At 41.1% G+C, this 23,728-nt stretch overlaps 1 protein-coding gene across 1 annotated transcript in view; it reads left to right on the top strand.

Annotated features, from left to right (window-relative positions):
- RGS22 (regulator of G protein signaling 22) overlaps positions 1 to 23,728 on the top strand; it is a 72,498-nt gene that overhangs the window by 18,978 nt on the left and 29,792 nt on the right. Inside the window, exons 7-17 of the mRNA XM_083450802.1 lie at positions 920 to 1,064; positions 4,276 to 4,341; positions 5,350 to 5,989; positions 6,593 to 6,754; positions 7,409 to 7,583; positions 8,141 to 8,295; positions 9,171 to 9,267; positions 11,398 to 11,523; positions 14,290 to 14,391; positions 21,788 to 21,982; positions 23,577 to 23,669. Coding sequence (XP_083306928.1) covers positions 920 to 1,064; positions 4,276 to 4,341; positions 5,350 to 5,989; positions 6,593 to 6,754; positions 7,409 to 7,583; positions 8,141 to 8,295; positions 9,171 to 9,267; positions 11,398 to 11,523; positions 14,290 to 14,391; positions 21,788 to 21,982; positions 23,577 to 23,669 — 1,956 coding nt within the window. The remainder of the gene's footprint in view (positions 1 to 919; positions 1,065 to 4,275; positions 4,342 to 5,349; positions 5,990 to 6,592; positions 6,755 to 7,408; positions 7,584 to 8,140; positions 8,296 to 9,170; positions 9,268 to 11,397; positions 11,524 to 14,289; positions 14,392 to 21,787; positions 21,983 to 23,576; positions 23,670 to 23,728) is intronic.

A 23,728-nucleotide genomic window follows, 5' to 3' on the forward strand; every position in this document is an offset into this window, starting at 1 on the left:
CTCCAAAAAAAATCCTGAGAAGTGTTGTTTGTTAAAGGTGCTGAGAGGTGTTCCCCGCACTGGGCTACAGTTCTCTGAGTAGTTTAACAATCAATCCCTCCTCCTAGGGAACTCTTGGAATTTCAACTCTGTCAGGGGAATGTAACTAGATTATGTTTTCTCACCATTGAGATGCTGGAAAAGCATGAACGTTTTCTAGCCGCGATGATGTTAAAGGCACAAGATCTATGGAAGGATACAATTGTGTCATGCCTAATGCATATTTAAGGTCATGGAACTGAATGCCCTTCACTGGTACATATACAACATGCTGAGGTACAGTTAAGAAGATGAGTACAAATATTCATGTCCCTTTCATCACAATTCAGATCTATGTATTTTTGTCAGATAGACATCTCAGGCGTGTTATTTATTGCAACCTGTTGCTATCAGTGATCACTTTCTGTATGGTTTAATTGGCGTACACTGCATATACATGACTTTAACTGCTTAAACATTCACATACAGTGATACCTTGGTTTACAAACTTATTCCGTTCCGGAAGTTTGTTGTTAAACTGAAACCGTTCTTAAACTGAGGCATGCTTTCCCTAATGAGGCCTCCCACCGCTGGTGCTCTTCCACCATTCAGATTCCATTCTTAGACCAAGGTAAAGTTCGCAAACTGGGACACTACTTCCGGGTTTGCAGAGTTCATAAACCGAATCGTTTGTAAACAGGACTGTTCTTAAACCGAGGTACCACTGTATTGTGTTGTGTTATCGGGCTCTACAATGTGTCATCTCAGCTTTATAGACCTCTGCTTTGATTATTCACACAAGTGTCAAAGGAATGAAGATTTTGCAAATCTCTTCCTCTTTTTGAACCTATAAAGGTTTGCACTGAAATAAACTTAAACCATTGAATGTTCTACTTTATAGGCTACTGTCACCCAGACACGGGATTGGTTTACTTTAGCCAAGCTAAGTCAGCGCATGATTACTACGGATTCTTTTACTCATCCAGTGGCATCTTCCCACGTTCATTTTTCTCCTTGGCCTTCAGAGTCATCTTCTTCAATCCTAGGTAATGTCATCAACATAGATAAGTATTAAGCAAAACATGCAGCCGCACTCAGGTGAACTCCCCCATCCCCCAGGCATTAGCAACTGGGGGGGGGGGGATGCGGAGAGTCAAAAGATACCATAGTCTTAAAAAATAGACTGCTGCACATCCTGAGTTTCTGGTAGTAAATTGGACACCATTATGATCGTGACCATATAGGGCATCATCCTATCCATGCATCTCTATGGTGAGAATCATATAATACCAAAAGTTTCAATAGAATTGTATATCCTTGGAATTTACTTCCTACACCTATCTGCATTCCTGACTACATAGGAAGCTGTCATACTATTTGTCCGCCTAACCTGATATCCACCATGACCGGTAGCCTCTCTGCTAGGTATCAGATAAGAGACCTTTCTCATCTCTTGCTACTTGTTGCTTTTTAAACTGGGAAGGTTGGGGCATATCTGGGATCTTCTGCATGTTGCAGCTAGGGATGGAAGGAGCTGTCCATTTTTGTTTTCTCCATTTCCCATTTTTCCAGTATTAAGTTCAGCCTTCCACATTTGTGAATTTCTCTTAAAGAAAGTTCGCATGAAAATTCATCAGCATTTTAATGCAATTTTCTCCTAATAAATATATTTTTCTATGCACTTTTGACTATTGTGCACATTTTTGCAAGCGGTTTCTCCTAATATAATGCATTTTGTATGTTATTTTCACTAATGTCATTTTAGTGTGCTCACTTCCACCTAATATGAGCATTTTTGGAAATGCCGTTTGGTTGGAGAATTGCTTTGCAATTTCGAAGGGTACTTGTGTTTGGTTTCCATATTGTCTTGGAAACTGAGTTTGAATGATCTGGTTTTAAATGCTTGCTGAATCAAATTTCTCTCAATTCCCTATATACCATTAAGCTATGGTCCCTCCTGTATGGTTGAGCTGCTCCATATGGAACATTTTTTATTTTGGTAAAGGGTTGATATGTCTTTAAAGTCATATTTGATCCCCTTTGTAAGACATGGTGTTAACATTCTATTTCTTAATTCTTTCTTCCCTGTCTTCTCTACACGCCCCCCCGGCCCACAAATTGCTTTAGATTATGGGTTAGTGAGCCACTCAGGGATGGGAACTGATACAAAAATAAGATGTTGGGTAATCACTATTACTCCTCCAGAGCCTTTGGGATTCTTTGAGCGGGGCTAAATATGTACACTGTCAGCGTCTGACACTTTTATTGGAACCATGACAGAAGACTAGCATTGGCTGAAAATCAAAATGGCTTTAGGCTACTGTGGTCAATAGCGCCTTGGATGCATATTGGATCCTGTCAAAACCCTGCAGATCACCATTTGTTAATTAATGCCTGTTTGTGTATTTATGTTTGCCTGTTTTTATTTGCAGCACAACCCTATACACGCTTACTCAGAATTAAGTTGCTCTGTCTTCAGTGGGACTAGCTTATAAGAAAGTGTGCAGAGGATTGCAGCTTTTAAGATCTATATTGGGTGGGGAACAGGATCTGGCCAAGGAGCCAGATTCTTATCTCCCCACCGCCATGGGTCAAGTTTGACAGGTGGGTGAGGCCACTCACCTGTCACTTCACCTGATGTCAGAATGATGTGTTTTGCCCTTCAGTAATGCCACTCCTGGGGCTAGTATAAACCAATCATAATAAAAACCAATACAGGTAGCAACCATTTTGCGTGGGGGTTCTGTTCCAACCCCCCATTCCACCCCCAATCCTCCCTCTTCCAGGTCCAAAAGGACCCACGTATCAGTGGTTGTGCATCCATTGAACTCTCCTAAAATGGCCGCCACCTGTAGTTCAAAAACACGCACTAGTTAACAGCAGCAGAACAGTTAAAACAAACAGTAATGACAACACAGCTTCCCAAAAGTGGAAGTGGAACCAGCTGAAGCAATATTTATTTATCTGGAACACTTCTGTACTGCCCTCAGCAAAAATGGTTCCCAAGACAGTTTACAAACAAAACATAAAAACAATAAAAATCTCAAGAATAGAACAGAATAAGATAGCATCACAATAAAACCCGTCAATTGAAAGCAGAAGTTCAAAGAAGTTCAAATGCAGAACTTAAAAACCAGAAACAGCCTGGGAAAATAAGGTTGCAATCCTACGTGGGATTTACTTGGGAGTAAATCCCACCGAACTCAATGGGGCTTCACTTTCAAGTCGACATGTAGAGGCTTGTGCTGTAAAAATGGCTTTGTTTGGTGCTGCCAGATGAAACTCCTTGTAGAGGGAGTTCCATAAGCAGACCTCCAGTACAAAGGCTGGTCTTCTCAGATGCGGCGTGTAGGGTTGTAAAAAGACATTGTTTTCCATTCCACCCCATACCTGTTGCATGCAGTGTTGGTTTCGTTCTGCTACAGTTTGGATTCTGCAGGGTCTGATATTCAGCTCACTGTTTGCTGTTGCCAAATTTGATTACAGAATTCATTACCTTATTATTACACAATTTCAGCGGGGGTAGGGAACGAAAACATAATGACAGAGTGAAAAAATAAAAACTGAACTGCAGACTGAGGGGAAAATAGTGATAGCAAATACCAATCGTATTGCCTGCCTGATTTCCTTTCCTGTTTGTAGACAGACACTTGAACTTATGCAGTTTCCGGTACTATTTCTTATCTCAATGGAATTGTCTGACATTTATAGTGGTCTGACTCATCTCAGAAGGGGAGAGCATCTGAGATTATCTTGAAGCCTAGTCAGGTCGAGGTGGGGGAACTTAGCAAACACTTCCAGTTTCCACTGGTGTCATCTACCTCCCCTTTAAGAAAATGCTTAGTATGGAAAGAGTGAGCTAGCACATGGAAGAGTTTATCTTTGGGACATCAAAACATATAGTCAAACCTCTTGTTCCAAATTTAATTGGGTTGTTAAATGGGGGTAGAGGAGGAATCAGAAAGTACCATCAAAAGAAACAAAACCAGTCTACTGTCTAAATAATCTTACAATAGAAAACTTCTACCTCACAGGAATTCCAAGAAGAGGAAGAGGGGTCTGAAGGGCTGGCAAAAAATAATAGGAATATAAAATATATCAAGTCAAAGGCCAATCTAGTCTTTTATCCTGTTCTCACCGTGGGCAGGTTTTAGATGTCCGTCAGTTCAAATAACTGAGTGGAAATACCAAGGTGGATGCTAAGAGTTTTGAAATTCACCTTGTGATTGTTTTAATGTTTAATTTCCATTGCTTTAGATTTCAGAGGAGTACAAGGGATGCCTAGTGTTTCATCCACCATTCTCCATGCTGTTGCCCTTGGAGGTAAGTGGCATTTATCGTGTAGGAGCCGCCTTTGCATATAGACCTGGGATAAAGCAGAAATGGAGAAAAAAAAGGAAGTGCCATGCTCCTCACTTCCCTGAGTGTGAGGAATTTTGAGAGGAAAGTGGCTTGTAGCATCAGACCCCTAGCAATAGTGGAATATTACCGAATACTCAAAAACATTTGTGTGTGTGTAATAGATGGCTTCTTTTTAATGAAGAAGAAAGCCAGAGTGATATAATAGTTAGCGTGCTGGACTAGGACCTGGGGGACGAGGGATCAAACCCTAAACCAGCCATGAATGACCTTGGGCCTGTTGCAGTATATCAGCCTGACTTCTCTTGCAGAGTTATTCTAAGGATGATATGAGAAGGGGGGAGAGCCATGCATGCCGCGTTCAGTTCTTTAGATAAATTGTGGGATATAAATACAATAAAAATAATAAATAAAAACTTATACAGAAGGAGCAGAGGGTAAGCAAGCAGGCAAACAGAAAGGCATTGCAGCACTAGTTTCCAAGCAATATTGGCCCCTCACACCAGTGTCTTAAGCAAGCTGTTTGGGATTGCCAGAAACTTCATGGCAATCTGTTTGAGGAACTTCAGCATTGTGACTCTCTTTTGTGCACACGTAGGCGCTGAGGGGGAAAACAACAACATCCCAGGTAAGTGAGAGGTGGCACAAATTCTAGTGGCTTGCAGTAGCCCCAAAATCCAGAAATAACAATTCTATTCATGATCAAGTGCTAGGTTATACAAAGACCTGGGGCGGGGGGCTTTGCAAAACTGACCTTCTCTCTCTCTTTTTTACAAAACACAGTAAAAGTAGTAATACAAATAATGCAAATGAATGCAGAAGTAGAAAAATAAAATAAAAGACAGATACAATGGGGGGGGGGGACCTGAAAGCAATTGAGAATGCAATACAGCATTCAACTATTGCATATTAAAAAAGGGGGTGGTGGTGAGTCAGTTAAGTTCTCAATAAAGCCTTTTGTTTTTAATGCAGAACCGGAAACCAGGATGAGGAAGAAGCGCACCCAATCTGGGACATCACTTCTTCAGAGGGTAGTAGCTAGAAGAAGCATAGATGAGGGCCACTCTGTGTCTCTTCCTGATACTCCTTCAAGCACTGTCTTAAGAGCATACGTAGGGCAGGACTGGGATCATGCCCTCCAAGCAGCAAAGAGCAAGGAACTTGACCAACCACCCATGTATTTTCAAACAGTAGATGAGTTTTCATTAGCCTATGCTCAGTATATACTTAGAAGCTCTGTAGCACAGGTTACTGGGCAGCCGCCCATAGTCAACCCGACTGCTGTCGACTTTGACAGAACGTCTAGAGTGTTTATAGTTGAGATATCAAACATTCAGCCTTTCATGGAGCCACTCGAACCAAAACCTCCACTTCCTGCGGATGATATACCAGATAAGGGGAGCGAAATAAGCGCTAGTACGAAATCTGAAAAGGATAACACTGAAACCAGGGCTGCCTGGTGTCTTAGCCACAAGACTTATGATATTGGCAACAGGCATGAATTCGAAAGGTTCAAGAAGTTCATCAAAGGAACTTTAGGAGAAAGGTACTTGCGGCTTTGGATGGACATTGAAAGACTAAAGGTTCTGCGGGATCCTAAAAGACAGAGAAGGTATTTCCCTTATTTCCTGTTTTGAATATTTATAACTTGAGCCTTTCGGCTGTTCCAAAAGAGGCTGGGGATGTTGAATCAGTTTATCCAGTCTTCGTCAGCCTGGTACCCTCTGGATGGGGCTATACTCAATTGCCCATCATGCTTGTGCTGGTTGGGGCTGATGAGAGTTGGGGTCCAACCAGCTTAGGAGAGCACCAGATTAACGAAGACTGGATTTAGTTAGCACCTAAGAAGATCAGTGGAAGAATTACTTTTGAGTTAGTAGTAAACATCCTAGCTAATACACATCTTGTTTGTTTGCTTGATTGGTCCCTATGTCATGACGGGCTATAGCTCCAGCCATCCCCATGATCGGTCATGCTGACTGTGTGTAGCTAATGGGGATTGGGGGTCCAACAACATCTATAAGGTTGCAGGTTGCCCAGCACTGCCCTATACTGAACTATTTGAAACACCTAATTTTTTATTTTCTTTTGGGGAAGAGAACTATTCTATCTTCTGCTGTGTGGAATTTTATCTGAAAATATAGTTAGCTTCTTCTCAGTTGTTAGCTGCAGTGCATTTGTGCATATTCTGTGTGAATGTTTTCCTTCATTCAAGACAGCTTGATAAAATGAAAAAAACCTACTTAGTGAGCAATGGAGATTATTTCCTTACCACTGAAGTTTTGATAAAGCTAAACCTGATTGATGGGGACCAGTGGAACATGTATAACTTAAGACGTGCTCAACCTGAAGTAGTGAAACCTTTGCTTCTTTACTGGTAAGAGGATGAAAATCAAAGCCATTCAATCAAATCCTGTTTTGTCTCAACACTTTGTGGGGAGTTGAGGGGAGGAAAGATAAAATTATGCCTCTAAACGTTTGCTACATCAGCAGCTAAATGCTGAACATGGGAAGAACCAAACTGCTTTCTCTTAAGATGTCACGGTCTGTTGGCTTGAAATTATACTAGTATTTTATGCTCCTTTTAATGGGGTGATGCTATATATTGCTGCTTCATTGGTGGCTTTTGGTGCACTGATTTTTGTTATTCATACATTTTTATGCAAGCTGCCTTGTGACTTTCGCCCTCAAAGGTAGCCTAAAAGTTAACGAGCGAGTGAAGATTCTTGCTTGTTGTTATTACTGTTAGGAAGGGGGCTGTACATAGATGTAGATATATGGTATGTCAATGTTTATATGATTTTCCTCCTTTTCTATTCTATTTTAAAATGTCTCAGTTTCTGCAGCAGGACATATTTCCTGTCATCCTTCCCATTTTTCTGCTACCACTGCCAGTTGGGGGCAACAAGAGGAATGGGTGAAGGGCTCACTCTGACACAAAGAGAAACAAAAGTCAGTATTGTTTCTCTTTGTTCACCTGAGCCCACTTACAGTGCCCATCTCACTACTTGTTTCTTTATATCCTCTCCAGGGGTCCCCGGTTTTGTGTTATCCATACAGGAGCCACACAGGCTGCCAGCACCAAACTAAAAATCTGGCATTCTCGGCAACAGAAGCCACGTATGGATGTGGATCCGTTCCCACAGATGGTATCACTCTTGCCACTGAGAGCTAAATCTTGCATGCCAAAAATAGCACAGCCCCAGGTACTGCTACTGTCACTCTTGGGCTTTCATCCATAATATATGATGCCTGTACCAGGTGGTGAAGAGGGCAGAACCCCATTATATAACTTGATCTGCAAGAACTGTGGTAGTGGAGGCCTGGTCAAGAAAGACGGTGCTGTAACTCGTAACATGCTGGTGGGAAATGCAGCTAATGGGAAATTTGACTCGGCTAGTGGATCAAATGCAGCTCCCTTGGCCTACAAAAGCTGGCCCTGGAACCACTACATTGTTTGGATGGTTTTATCAAGTAGATATATGGCATTCATAAGCCATGTGAGTTGGGTATGTGTACTTAAATGTGTCTTTTCAAGAGCTGTCCCTGCTACAGAACCACCAAACTGATCTTCAAAATTGTCCTGAATTGAAAAAGCAGTTCATGGTTTCGGTCTGATGCTGTAGTTACCTGTAGTACAAAGAATTTTTGGTTATTACAAAAGATTTTAATTTTTTTACTATATCTAGACTGTATCTATTGAAAACAGACATGCAGTAGATGGAACAGGACAAGTTAATTCTGAGAAGTTCTTTCTCTCTAGAGAGGAGAAACGGGATCATCACCACCACCAAAAGGAGCTACGGTAGATCAGCAGATGCCTTCCAGACTGTTATCAGCAGTCCTGCCCCGGAGCCAAAGTGCTATTCAGGAAGCTCCTGCCCTCCTCTTGAGTTCAATGGATGTTGACAAGAAGCGGTAAGCACTTAGATCTCCACATATAAAGGATTTTGCATGCACCATTTTGAATGTGTCTAATTGATGTGTGACCGCTGGCATGCGTGTCATCTTCAGCCCTATCAGGGGGCAGAACTGGGCGGGGGCGGAACGGACTTACGCATGACCGCCGACGCGTGCAGTGACCCAGAATGCAACAGCTGCGCAAACAGGGAGTTGCCTATATGCAAAAAGCGTTTATTCTTTTCATTCATAACATGTCCCACCACATTTTAGTTTCATTCATTGCCTGCTTATTCTTCCGCTGACAGCATCTTCGTTTAATATTTTGTCATAAGCACCTGTCGAAGACCCTTGCTTGGAAATGGTGAATGTGTCTGTCTTTTAATGTTCAGAGGCACCGAGAAAGGACACCATTTTGGTGGCTCTCATTCTCTTCCTTCACCAGCCCCACTGCCTGTCCTCTACTTCAACCTGCTGTTGCCGGCAGGGCTCTAATTATGCCCCCCAACAAGTGTTGGGAAAGGGTTAGGCAAGTGTGGGGAAATTCTGTTCCTTCCAATGTAACTGGACTACAACTCCCATCATCCCTGGCTATTTTCCATTGGCCACATTTGCTGGGGCTGGTGGGAGCTGTAGTTCAGCAATATCTGGAGGGTCAAAGGTTCCCCACACCTGGGATGTAGGGCAAGAGCTGGAGGAGGAATAAGTTTGGAGGTACACTGTCTGCATCTTCTCTTTGCTTGGAACATTTAAAGGTAAGGACACTGTCTCTAGGAATAGAACTCAATAACCCTAACTGTGAACTCACTTATTTTATCTCCTTTGTAACACATGACATAGTCTCCAATGATCCTCAAGCATCTTTTGAACCTATTTCTTCTTCATGGGTCCAGGCCAGCAACAGCTGCTCATATGACAACAATTCCTGACAAAACAGATTATCTGATGCCAAAGCTGGATAGAAAATACACCTACGTGGAAATGATCCCTGTGAGTAGCATTTGGAATTCGTGGATCTGCTGAAATTGGTTTGGTGGCCAAGTGTCTATGATACTGCCCTCCATACCAGAGTGGAGGTATGATTGCTTCTTGTTTGGGCTTACCCTGTGGTAGCCACCTCTTGAGTCCCCACCCTCTTGATAACATCAAATCTGGCTACAAAAGGCAAGAGGCAGCCTACTTTGTTCTCCAGACCGTGGTCTGAGGTCTGAATTGTATATTGTGCTGCATAAAACTCACCCCATAACTACCATGATCAGACAAGCTGCATAATGAATTTGTCACACTATAAGGGCTTCACTATAATGGACCACATGTGACCAGGCACAGCATTGACCACACAAATGAGTACACTTGCCTATTATTTATGTTACATGCAAAATAAAAAGGAGAGAGGGAGAGATGGCATCAAACTGTGAAATATCTTATTTCCACAATTTCAAAACCTCCTTTTTATTTTGTTCTGTTTTGTTTTCCTTAGAAGTGAACCTGAGGCAAACCTTTTTACCATGCCTCGATTAAAAACTGGCAGAGCTACCAGCAGTCACATGAAGTTCCTACAGGGGCCAGAATTGTCCTATTGGCCATTTCTGTTTCAGGCCAAAACCTTGATGTTTAGGCACTACAAATGTAAACCAGTGCCAAGCTTGCTTAAGGGGCAAACTGCAGAAAACAAAGCCCCAACAGTTTTTTTAAAAAAATAAAAGAAAAAAAATAATGAAAAGCAGTCTCAGAAAGTTGTCGTTTTGGCTTAGGAAGCTGTTGGGGAGCTTTAGGGATATTTAAGCCTTCCCAACAAGTCATTTTCTCTTCCTTTTCCCTCCTGTCAACTCCCCACCCCCCCACCCTACAAGCTCCCAGGTGCATACTCAGTTAATTTCCCTTCTAAATGCATATTGAGAATCCCATAGGAGGGAAGACAGTTGATGTGATGCTACTTCCTTTTAACCAAATCTCACCCAAGATTTCCCAGGTTCTAGATGCCCCTAAGAGTTTGGATTTGATATCCTGCTTTATCACTACCCGAAGGAGTCTCAAAGCAGCTAACAATCTCCTTTCCCTTATTCCCCCAAAACAAACACTCTGTGAGGTGAGTGGGGCTTAGAGACTTCACAGAAGTGTGACTAGGCCAAGGTCACCCAGCAGCTGCATGTGGCAGAGCGGAGACACGAACCCGGTTCCCCAGATTACGAGTCTATTGCTCTTAACCACTACACCACACTGGCTCTCCACCACTAAGGACCCTGTCAGTCCTATCACAAAGCAGTAAAAACACACAAATGTTTAAGTCTGCAACATCCATTTCATTATTAGTATATATTTATGAAATGCCACCATGTTCCAAAGTGCTTCACAGGCACATAGGGGAGGATTAAACTATTCTTTCCTAAAATTTGATAGTACGGCAAGAACTGAAGAAGGGGACACATGAGAGAGGCAAGTGTTGCATTGTGTCACTATAGAGATAAAAGTACAGTGGTGCCTCGCAAGACGAAAAGAATCCGTTCCGCGAGTCTTTTCGTCTTGCGGTTTTTTTCGTCTTGCGAAGCAAGCCCATTAGCGGATTAGCGCTATTAGCGGTTTAGCGGCTATTAGCGGCTATTAGCGGCTATTAGCGGCTATTAAAAGCTTAAGGGATTAGCGGATTAGCTGCTAAAAGGCTATTAGCGGCTATTAAAGGCTTAACGGATTAGCGGATTAGCTGCTAAAAGGCTATTAGCGGCTTAGATCAGCTGATAAGAGGCTTAGATCAGCTGTTAAGCGGCTTAACGATCAGCTGTTAAGCGGCTTAGCGAACAGCTGTAAAGCGACTTAGGGGCTTGGGAAAAAGGGGGGGAGGGGAAAAAAAACCCAGGAATCGCAAGACATTTTCGTCTTGCGAAGCAAGCCCATAGCAAATTCGTTTTGCGAAGCACCTCCAAAACGGAAAACCCTTTCGTCTAGCGGGTTTTCCGTCTTGCGAGGCATTCGTCTTGCGGGGCACCACTGTACCACATTCAAGAAACTTGAGATTAGAAAACAGGTGAGACCATTCAGCTGGCTTATTTGGCTGCCGCTATTTAAATCTGAGACAGAATGAGGCTTTCATGCCTTGCTGAACTGTGCTTTCTGTGATCCTAGGGCACAACGACCGCAGCCGTTTCAGAACTGGGAAGTTCTGTAATGGAAAGAATGCTTCAGTCCCTTAATGTGGAGAGCAGATCAGGCTACATCTTTACTGAATTCTGTGAGAAGTCGGAAAATAAGGTATAAGGATTTTTTAAAATCAAGGTATTTTATTCTTACGATGGGCACTTTGCACCTTCTTCTTAGGAATATGCAGAAGCATTTTGGCCTCTCTCCAGCCCAGTGAAGATGGCTAGGCTAGAAAACGTTGGCAACTCATTGAACTGAGCAGCTAAGGATGGTTTTGAACCTCAGAGGCCCAGAGACACATTGGCTATTCTTATCGTGCCTAAATATTTATAATCTCCCTTTAAATAAGGTGATGCTAGATTGGGCTGGGGATTGGGAAATAGCTGACTGGTAAAGGAAGATGCTAGAGAAGGTATTTCTAAATAGTCCCTGATTAAAAATATGGACAAATGTAGCTGCCTTATTTTGCTCCATCTAGGTTGGTATTGTCTACACAAGCCGTCCCCAATCCTGTGCCTTCCAGATGCTCTGCACTGTGACTCCCATCAGACCCAGCCAGCATGGCCAATGGTCATGGATGACAGGAGTTGTAGTCTGGAACTCATCTGGAAGGCATTGTGTTGGGGAAGTCTGGTCTACACTGACTATCAGTGGCTCTCCAAGGTCTCAGGCAGAGGTCTTTCCTGTCACTTGCTACCTGAGATGTCAGGGATCAACCACATTGGAGGATTTTAAAAGCAGGATGTATCCGTGGAGGACAGGTGAGAGAATCAAGCATTTGAAGTATCCCACCCACTCCAGTCCTCCAAACCTTATGTAGGATATTCTGTTTAGGGCAGACTGAATGTGAGTAAAGACAAGAGAATTGCCATCTGAGAAGTTCTATCCTGAACTTGCTTACTTGGAAGTGTGCCCCATTGATTTCTGGGATCTTATTTTAAAGTAGGGGTCGGCAAATCTATCAATGTTGTTTTTTCTCGGTTTCATATTTTTCCAAACTTAACTTCAATTCTCCATGTTTCCACATCAGTTTGGGTTTTGTTTTTTTAAACCATTCATGAAAATTGTATTATACACCTTTTTATATGCAATTTACTCATTTTTACAAAGCATTTTTTTGTAGACCATTTTCATAAATATATGCATTCTTCTTCATGCTTTCCCTTAGCATAAGCATTTTTGTACGCATTTCTTGACCGGAGAAGAGCATTGCAAAATTCAGATTGTAAATTCAGAAGGATATCTTTGTTTCAGCTCACATATTGTTTCAAAAAGAGCAAATAGGGTTTTGTCTTTGCATGAAAGCTGAATTGAATTTCTCCTTCATCCCTACTTCCAAGTAGGTGTGTTTTAAAATTTCATTCTAAAATTAGAATCTTAATGCACACCTGGGAATTAGGGCCTAACAACAGGGGACATAAAATGCATTGTCTATAGCGCTCTCTCTCTCTCTCTCTCTCTCTGTGTGTGTGTGTGTTTAATAGTAAGGCCAGAGTCTGTTTTGAATTGGAAACACAGCACAAATGGATGGGAGGTTGGACTTTTACCTCCAATTTACTTGGGGAAAGAATATTCCCCATTCTACAAATAGCAACAGGAAGACGCTTCCATTGGCACCAATGGAGGCCTTCTTTCATGTTGCTAATTGCTGCCCCAAGGAGTGATTTTTGTCTGCATTGTGGTGGGGAAGATAAATGTTAAACTTCTGTCTGGATGTTGTGATTCCAATTCAAAGCAGCCCCTGTGTTTACTATTAAGTAGAAATACCTCTTACAATATTACCAGGTGATGCTTTTAAACGTAATCAAGCCCTAGACTCCACTGATATCAGTGGGACTTACCTATAGACCCTGAACAGGTTTACTTGGAAGTACTCTTCATTGTAGTCATTTGGATTTATTATCCAGTTAACAGACACAATTCAGAGAGTAGTGTTAACTTTTAATTCTTCAGAACATATATAATAATTAAGAATCAGAACCGCCCCGGGTGCCACGTATGAACTATGTAATATTGACTTTTATATATACTTTAATGATGTGTAATTATTAAGATGATAATATGTTATGGTTGCTTGTTCATTACTCAGAAAAGGTTATAAATCAAATTTTTAAAAAGGGAAATAAATTAAAAACACAATTCAGCAAACTAGCAGACTTACTAAAATATTCTCTATCATTTCACATACAGTGCAGACTTCATAGTCAAAATTTACATTTGTCTTGGCTCCGGCTGGCCAAAATCGTCAAACCTAAGTGTCAAAACTTGGGGCACTGATGCCTGTTGTAACATTTCAGGAAAAAATTCCCTTGATTTTGTTTCAAAATGACAAGAGCCTCTGAGGTAATGGAGTTCATTAAGTGCTTTGTCCCTATGGAAATACTTGGCTCTGCGCAACAGCACCAAGTTTTAGTGAGGGGCGGATGAAAGGCGCATAATTAAAAAATGTAAGATGGTCAGGATAAAAACATTTCATGATCTCAGCAATTGCAGAAAAATGCTGTCCCAGCACAGTGTAAGTTTCAGATGTGCATTATGAACTGATGGCTTAATTCCATTCAAAAGTGGGTTAATCTTCAAATGTTAACCACCACACTAACAATTTTAATAGCCAATTATTTGCAAGAAGATACAATAAAAGATAGAGCACGTATTGGAAATACATGTATCACAGTGGCAGCGCTTTTACGTGAGCTCTCCTTCTGCCAGCATGGAACACATGACTCAAGCTCTTCTCAATTAAGTGTGATTTATGGTGAACCCCAAGGAGCTGTGCAATCAACTAACCCTGGAAATGTAAACTTCTTCTTTTCTTTTTTTGGAAAACTTCACAAAAATTGGGTAGCAATAACTTCTATTTCCCCCCTCCATCTGTAGCTGTGGAAGAACAGCACGTATTTTTGGTTTGACCTGCAGGATTATCACCGGCTTTTCTATCAAGAAACCATCCATCCTTTCAAAGTGGGCCAGCAAGCTCAAGTAAGTCATAAATATAGAGTAAGGCTGCTTCCAAGTATGTCTGTCCCCAAGGAAATTATTCTGGAGTCTCTATCAGCAAAAGATGCTTTAAATGGTTTCTGTAGATGATCTAAACATTAGTTGGGCATGGTGTTTGCTCAGATATGTATCTGGGCTCCAGGCATTTTGTGTAATCCTTGTGCAGTCGCTGTGCTGCTTGTTATTTGGAAATAGCACACTCTTATATTTTTGCATCAATGAAAAGGTTAGAGTGGCTGAATAATAATATTATAATAATTTATTATTTATACCCTGTCCATCTGGCTGGATTTCCCCAGCAACGCTGGGTGGCTTCCAACAGAATATTAAACATTAAAAGCTTCCCTAAACAGGGCTGCCTTCAGATGTCTTCTAAAAGTCTGGTAGTTGTTTTTCTCTTGGACATCTGGTGGGAGGGCATTCCACTGGGCGGGTGCCACTACCGAGAAGGCCCTCTGCCTGGTTCCCTGTAACTTGGCTTCTCGCAGCGAGGGAACCGCCAGAAGGCCCTTGGCACTGGACCTCAGTGAATGATGGGGGTGGAGACGCTCCTTCAGGAATACTGGTTATTAGGTCCAACAAGACCTCCCCCATTTCTGTAGCACAGGCTTCACCAGTTAAATTTATGCCTTGGAAGTACGGACTTAGTTAGTCCCAGTTGAAATGGAGCCTCAGTAGCCATTAATTGCACCCATTGTATTTTGAATGAGAATGTTGTCAATCACAAGCACAGTAATTCAAAGGGGGTGGTGATCATGATTTAAACCAGCCTTCCCAAAAGCTTGGTCCCCTGTGTGGTTGAACTCCATGATCCTAGCCCCAGCCAGCATGCTGGTCATTGATCAAGAAATATGGGACAGATGAAGGTATCCAGTCGTGTCAATGCAAGTGTACCATGGTTTTCTTCTTTCTGTGCTCACTTCCATTTCTCACTTTCACGCCTCGCTTCCACAATGTACTGTGCTTAACATGCAAGTGGTCTTGAGCCGTTTAAGGCTTTATAGGTCAACACCAGACATGATGCTGACAATTAACTTGGAACCTTCTGCATGCAAAGCAGGTGTTCTGTCGCTGAACTACAACCCTAGTCTGCCTCTCTGAAGGAACATTCCATTTAGCCATCATGCTTTTTGATTTATTTTTTTAATGTTGTGTAAATTAGACCTGTTAACCTTAGTTCAAAGAAAGAAAGAAAGAAAGAAAGAAAGAAAGAAAAAGAAATTGTGTTAGTATAATTTCAATACTGCTTTAAACTTGGGCTTTTGGAGCATATGCCCGGCAGTGCATGAATATATGTTTAAGCTGTGACTTTCCTCTGACTCTTTTTGTCCTTCTTAATCTCATTTCCATGCTGGGCCTGGTGGTGACAGCAGAACATTGCACAAAGAGTGTAACTAGGAAATTGCAGAAAGCGATATCCGCATGATCATTAAAAGCAAATACATCAAAATGCAATATGTGAAACTGTTCCATTAGCATAACTAACAACCCAAATGTAACATAGCAAATCAACACATGTGCGGCAACATTTGGTATCATTCTTGAGTTTGCTTTTTATGGCAGCATGATCATATATATATATAAATAACGCGATTGGAACGCAGATGAGTCTCAAGCTGCATCCAATCAAGAAAAGAGGCTGCTTTTGGTCACTCTGCTTTTCCAAACTCTGCCCTCACCATTGGCATGGAAATTAATATGCTTATTCTGATTATGCCCATGAACAGATGAGGGGAGATTTGAAAAGCATGTTGTGTTCTCTTTGCTTCTATTTCAAACATTTATTACTGCTCAGTGCTATGTGTATTCTGCAGTTTTCTGATGATACAGTAAATGACACTGGAGGCAGAATTCATCAATCTTGAGAATTCCCACTTCGCTGAGCAAGTTTCTACCTCAACTCTGTTCAAAGATAAGCTTGAAAATGGTTATCAGAAGTGGGCTTCAATGTTCTGCAAGCTTCTTAGCCCTCCCCTTGAAAAGCAGAAGCAGAATAAATTGTACAAACTAACCAAATGCATGCAAAGTAGCCCAATTCACATAAAATATATGTATACCAGCTCAAATTGGCATAGAATTTGGGTTACCTTGGTGTAGTTGGTATATATTTAATGGAGAGTATGCACAATCCTGTTTGTTATTATTTTAGTTTGAAAGCTGTAAACTAGAACAAATTATGTGACTTGTGCCCTGGAGATATCTTAAGAGACTGACTTAACTTATTTTTATTTTATTTTTCCACGTACTGCCAACAGCTAACAACAATCAATAAAGATATCACAATACAATAATTACAATTAATATAAAAACCAGCATAGCAAAAAGTAAATAAATAAGGCACAGATAAAAGGTATGCACTGACTCTGCTGTGCTTCCAGTGCATGCTGAAAACCTTTGTGTTTATCCAGGCTTTTCTTGGCTATTTTGGCAGTTACTGTGGTCACTGTGAATTTTACATTTTTGTGAATCGTGCATTATAGTTCCACAGTGCTTTTATTTTAGGCGTTTGTTGTCTCTGTACACCACTTTAAAATTTTAAAATATAACCTGTATCAAAATATTGTAAAATGAAATAACCAAAAGCTCCAAAAAGCTATGTTAATAGTGATATTTGAAAGAGCCCACTGAAGCCAAACAATATTGACTATGAAAAGCAAGAAGTGCTGGGGCAAAGCATGCCAACCTGGAGGCTATGTATATAACTAGTTCTGGGTCAAGGTGAAGTACTTGAGGACAGAACTTCCTGTAGATATGAGTGGGAGAAGGAAGCCAGTCTGAGCCTAGGAGTAGGCAGGACTCCCTGTCTGCTGTACGTCAATAAAGCTAGTCATGTTTGAGTGTTCAGAGGATGTTTGCAAGAAAGGTAGCCCTGCTAGGCAACAACACAGAGGCCGATCCAGATTTTTAGGCATTATGCCACTCAAAAAGGGATGTTTGAGGAACTTGATTATCTGTGAACGCCTGTGCAAAACAATCTGATCCACACCTCATGTGTGGAACGAAACTTAGCTAATCCATCGGTTTTTGCACTTCCCTGAAAGTGGCAAAATAATTTGCAGTAGCTTAAAGGTATCAAACCACGCATGTAAATACATGCCTTGAGACCAAATCCACATTTAAATGCTTATTTTTAAAAGTGTTTAATTATGTATTTTAATACATTTTAAAGAAATGTAGAAATGGAATGGCATTTGCCTACAGAGGGAAAATGGCAATTTGTCGGTGTGGTTTGGATTCAGCTGATTGGTGGTTATAGCATGCCCTTTTGAATATGTTGTCTGATTGGGACTGACATTGCTCCTTGGAAGCTGTCTCCTGATGTCATTATGCCATCGTGCTTGACAGGTGGACGAACTTACCCACTCATGTCAGAGCCAAAAGGGATCTGGCCCACTGGCTGGATCAATTCCCCACTCCACCCCACTATAGAACAAGGAGAATCAGCCTGGTGCCCTCCACATGTTAAGGATGACAACGGCTGCTTTTTCTGCAACTGGCCATGTTGGCTGGGTCTGATGGGAGCTGGATTCCAACATCATGAAGGATACTATATTGACTGCCCCTGCCATAAGCCCTATCTCACACACCTCCACGAAAAGCATTAAAGACTTTCTATTTGGTTTGGCTTTTGGTGGTCAGGGTTTTTTGTTTATAATTGGGCACAAGGTTTTATCCTATTGTTAAATGGATGCTTTGGTGCTGTAACTTTCCTTGAGCCCTATGAATGGGATTGATTTTCTTGTACAAGCGAATTGAATGCTTCACAAGGCTTGACATTGTAAAACTCATTCCTTCCTTCAAGGCCTGCATAGGACAACTTCTGCATGAACTGTGCCCAAAGCCTTTCATATGTGCTATGTGGGTGTGCTTGTTATGCCACTGAAAATAAGCACTAAATTTGATTTTTAAAAAAATATAAAAAGCATTTATAATTTCGTTGATTATTTCTGTTCAAGCTTTGTGATATATTAAAGAAACGACAGTGCATTCCAGGGGGTTTAGTGTGTGTGTGTGTGTGTGCGTGCACGCGCGCCACTGTATGCACAGCGAATGGAATGCACTGTGGTTATTTTGCTAAAAGTACATATAGTAAAGTGTAAAATGAATTGGAAAAGGAAAACGACAAACACATGTGGAAATCTGCTTGGGGCCGGAGGAAGAAATGCTATTTAGAGGTAGAAAAATGTAATGCTGTTATAGGAAATATGCTGCTGTTATGCCAGGGACAATTTTAGATGAAAAGAGCTATCACTGTTTTATGTACAGAAATTAAATTGCTTGAAAACAATGTTGACAACTTGAATTGTGTGTGTGTTTGTGTGCTCGCGAATATATCTCCTAACTTTTGGACATTTCATTATATTACATGCTTAACTTTCTCATTTACTTCAAAGGGATTTAATACTTAATTCTGGTTCAACCAGGATACTTGGGAGTTTAGAAATAAAGACTTGAGGACAAGTTTTGTCTCTACTAAGCCAAGACAATGGCCAATTTACTTTCCTGGGGTCAGGGTTTTATACCTGAATGCTGACCTGATTTGGGAATAGAGGGAGGTGCTGGATAAATTTACTGCCTCCAGATTTGATCTTTATAAATAGTGTAAAGATGCAAACACTGAACACAGTCCACATCTGGAATTTGCTTTTATATTATTGAGAAATTATATAGAGGCAATATAGGGAAATGCATTCTTCTTTTTACTGAAGAAAAAAAAATCACTGAATAAATGAAGTCTGATATGCTGTTATATGTACTGTGACTTTTCTCTGAACTTTTCAGGTGTTTATAGATACCCCATTAAAACATTTTCCCCCATGTAATGGACGGTATCATACTCTAATTGTTCAGAGCCCTATTATGTATAAGGGGCATTTAGAAGTTTGACTACCCCAGAAAAAGTCTGGAAAGCACAGATGGAGTGGGAAATAAAGTGATCTTTAAAGGAGAATCTTCACCAATGAGAGTGAGAACAACATTGGCAAATGTTGCCATCATATGTTCAAACGTAGGTTTGCACCAGAAAAAGGCTGCATTATTAAACTGGAGATAAACTACATGGATTTTTTGTGTGTGTGTGAGTTGAAATTGAAAGTTGTGTGGTAGAAATATGGTTACCTGAAGTAACCATATTACTTCATATTGTATCCCGTGATCACCTCTGGCTTTGTGTGGTGCTGCAACTCTTGTTGGACCATAGATGTCTGTGGGACCACAGAAATGAATGTGTATACCAGGGGAAGCGATAGAGAGGCATACCACCTTTTATGCATAGGCTGATTTTTGTTTTGTATGGCTTTGACGGTACTGTTTTAATCGCTTCTGCTTTTAACAGAAAAGTGGGATGCTAATGATGACAATGATCCCTTAAAACAGGCTGGGAGACCATTTGGCCCTCCAGATGTTGATGGACTACAACTGCTATCATTCCTGACCATTGGTCTGTTGCTAATAGGGGTTGGAGGCCAACATGATCTGGAGGGTCACAGGTTCCCAGCCCTGCCCTACATACTGTCATTTTCCAGTCAGTATAAACAGTACTGAACTAGATAGTGATCTGACATCGAGTAAAGCTGATTCCTATGTTTCTGCCACTCAGACATTTGTCAGACAAGCCTTTCAGGAAGAGCTGTGGCTCAGTGGTAGAACATGGGCTTTGCATGCAGAAAGTCCCAAGTTCAATCCCTGCCATCTCCAAATAGAGGAGAGCGGGACCCTTCTTTGAATCCTTGGAGAGCTGTTTGGTATAAGGCAGCTTCCCATGTCCCTATGTTTTTCTGCATCAGAATGAAGTACGAATATGGGTCGCTTCCAAATGGCCAGTTTATTGAACATGCTTATTGATTTGTTTCCAGGGAGATCAGATGAGGCCAGCTATTTATTGAGCATTCATTCTGATTTGTTTGTGGGAGTGTTGGATGATGTTGTGCCTAACGAATGCTACCCCAAACTTTCCAGTGGTGGAGTCCCCTTCATTGGAGGTTTTTAAGCAAGAGTTGGATGGCCAACTGTCATGGATGCTTTAGTTGAGATTCTTGCATTGCAGGGGGTTGGACTAGATGACCCTCAGGGTTACCTTGCAATCCCACAATTCTGTGATTCTATGATTCCCCTCACTTTACTTATTGGTAAAAGTATAATATTTGGGGGGAAGTAGGTTTGTGGCGCAAGCGCTCCAATTCAGTGTTAATTGTGCAACCTGAATTTTCTGGAGTGCAACTGAATCCCAACCCAGCCGTCCCAGCAACAGCCTAAAAGCCCTCTAAATTTAAGCTTTTCAAGCAAGCCTTGTTTGTATCAACTGCTATGCAAAAGGTAATGTTCGTAACGTAACAAAATGTAAGGATTACTGTTCTGTAAAGTGCACATGAATGCCTGCAGAATGGCTTTGTAAATAATGGACACACAGCTTCCACCACTTTTCCAATGAGTGAAACAAAAAGATGACATTTGAGCTTCTAAAAACGCACACATTGGTGAGAGAACATTTCCAGCGAGGCAAGGAAAACTTTCTTTCTTTCTTTCATCCTTTCCTATTCTCAGCTCCTATGTGTTAATTTATGAGTCATAGGAGGGCAATCAATTTAGCCAGCTCAGTCTGAATAAAATAGCTAATCCCCTTCTAAGAAAAAACGTTTATAGATGTTGCATTGTTTAAAATCTTTTTCTGTTCTTTGCTAATGTAGCTTTTTTTACATTTGAACAGTGTAGATCATATTAAAATTTGATGTAACTGTAGCATTAGTTTTCCATGAAGTTTCCAAGTTTTGGTAGTATTGTTGTGTATCTGAAAATTGCATTTTATTTTGCAACCAGGCAGAACACAATAAGAGGTGGGATATATCATTCCATTTTGCTTTCTGTTAGCTCTACTTAGTTTTAATTTGTTAAAACAAATCTTTTAGTGTTTAAACTGCAGAGTTCCTGTGTTGTGCTAAAATAGTGTGTATCACAAAAGAGCAAATCCACATTGTACATTTAAAGCATATTCAATGCACATTTAAAGCACATGACTTAGCACAGAGTATCCTGGGGACCGGTAGTTTCCCCTTCACAGATCTTCCATTTCTAGCAGTTTTAACAAACCTGGAGAGGAAACCAAATATTTTTGATAAACAGCATAACAACTGACAGCAGATACTGAATTTTGGAATAATTAATAGCAGAATGAGAATAGGAAACGAGAGCTAATGTTGCAGAAAACACAAATTACAAATATGGTTTTTTTATATTTCCCCCTTTTTTATTTCACGAAATGTATACACCACTTGATTATTTAAAAACAACAACAACAACCTCAAAGCAGTTAGACAAATGAATTTATTGTGTCTGTTAGGGTGGCCATCTAACTGTTTGCTTCTCTTTCCACTTGACACAGTTTCTTTATGCCAATTACATTGCTCCTTCTGCTAGCATGGATATTGGACTACAACAGATCACAAAAAATGAGATTTACCAGAAAATTGAGCCACCATTTGAGGATCTCTTCGACTCAGCAGAAGAATACATCCTCATCCTTCTTTTAGATCCATGGATGAAGATGGTAGAACAAGACAGAAAAACTTATGGGCAGGTAATTTAAGGATATATTATACGAAGTGAGAAAGAAGTGGCATTGTTTTTAACTCCTCATTGGCCCCTTTTGTTTGAATTGCTAAACTGTTGCATCTGAAATCCCTGCATTTGGAGTCATGCAGTGTTGAACTGGTTGTTGGCTTGTGTAAGGAGGCTAGCAACCCTTAAGCTACAAAATAATTAATAGAACTTCATCCTCTTTTCCCCCCTAATTGAGTGCCGACTCTTAATTTATTGTCTGTGCCCTTAAAACCCTGGTATTTTCTAGCATACTGGGTGTTCATTGGCTTTTTGAGGGCTCTAAGCGACTAATAAAATAGGATTTAACCTTAAGCCTGTTCATCTTCTTGCCTCGGATCCCTTGCCTATAATGTCGAGGCCTGTGGGTCATAGATGTTGTTGTTTGTCCGGGAGAGAATGGTCATCACGCCCTTCCCAATTGTACACAGAGAGGGCTAGACAAAATTCTCCAAGACAAGACATCCAGATCTAGCGTGATATTTTAGAGTAATAAAGTGAAACTTTATTACATAGCATGGCAAAAATCTCTAGTTCTATCGGGACAAGTAGTTCGCTGTTTATTGGTTTAATAATTGTTTTCTAAAATGTATCTTTTGTACCATGAAGAACAAATAAAAACATTATTAAAGAAAGAAGGAAATCCAGGTCATCGTGGCTAACAGGATGCTACACTGTCCAGTTTTTGTTATATAATAACAGCTGCTTGAATGTTCGGTCATCACAGGTGGGACTTGTTGCTTCTGAGCGTGCTCAGTCCATGTTGGGCTGCATTTTAGATTTTCTTGCCCCCTTTGTTTGTTTTTGTTATCATTCTGGGTATTTGCAAATCTCAGGGTTTCCCCAAGGATGCTAATACCTACCTTTGCTTTCCTAGTTTCCTGTTTTGGCTATAATCCTAGCAGCACCAGCTGCCTGAGCTCGCTGTTAAAAGGAGTGGCGTTCTCTGTGACTCCAGCATCAAGATAACTCCTCTGTACATATATGTATTTGTTATTTATCTGAAAGTTAAAACAGTACCCTGGATGAGTTTAAATAAAATTGGTTTGTTTTCCTTCTGAATGCATTTTTAAAATAAAATTTAAAAAACCTGTCCTTGCACAAAGCTCGCAACAACTTTATCATGCTTCCTTTTTCGCTGGTGCATTCACCCCCAAGGGAGAAGCATCAGCACCACTGGGCAGTGGCGTAGCGTGGGGGGTGCAGGGGGGGCCGGCCGCACCGGGCGCAACATCTGGGGGGGGCGCGCTCGCACTTGCAGCTCTCTGCCCCTACCTGGCTCACTCACTGTAGGGGGCGCAAATTACTTGCCTTGCCCCGGGTGCTGACAACCCACGCTACACCACTGCCACTGGGAGGGAATTTCCTTTTAGCTGTTTCAGCGAATCCTCTCCTTGAACCATCTGCTCCAGAGGATGCAACTTCCAGAGATATGCCTCCTAAACATCTGTCTTGTTATTGGCAAATGTGGCTCTTTTCTACCCACTGTCACTGGCAGGCTGCCTCTCCAACCCCTTCATCTTCCTTTCTATAATGTGTACTGTGTGGATGACATAAGATATTATTTTTATTAGGTGGAGCTGGTGGAAGAAACTCGACAGCTGGACTCAGTGTACTTTAGAAAGCTGCAGGCTTTGCATGGAGACAGCATTTCCAAGAAGGATGAGGTAAGACAAGCACCTATTAACAAAAACAAGCTCTTTATTTTTGCCTAGCACCAGGAGGT

Source organism: Podarcis tiliguerta, assembly GCF_965153285.1.
Source record: "Podarcis tiliguerta genome assembly, chromosome: 7".
NCBI lineage: Eukaryota > Metazoa > Chordata > Lepidosauria > Squamata > Lacertidae > Podarcis > Podarcis tiliguerta.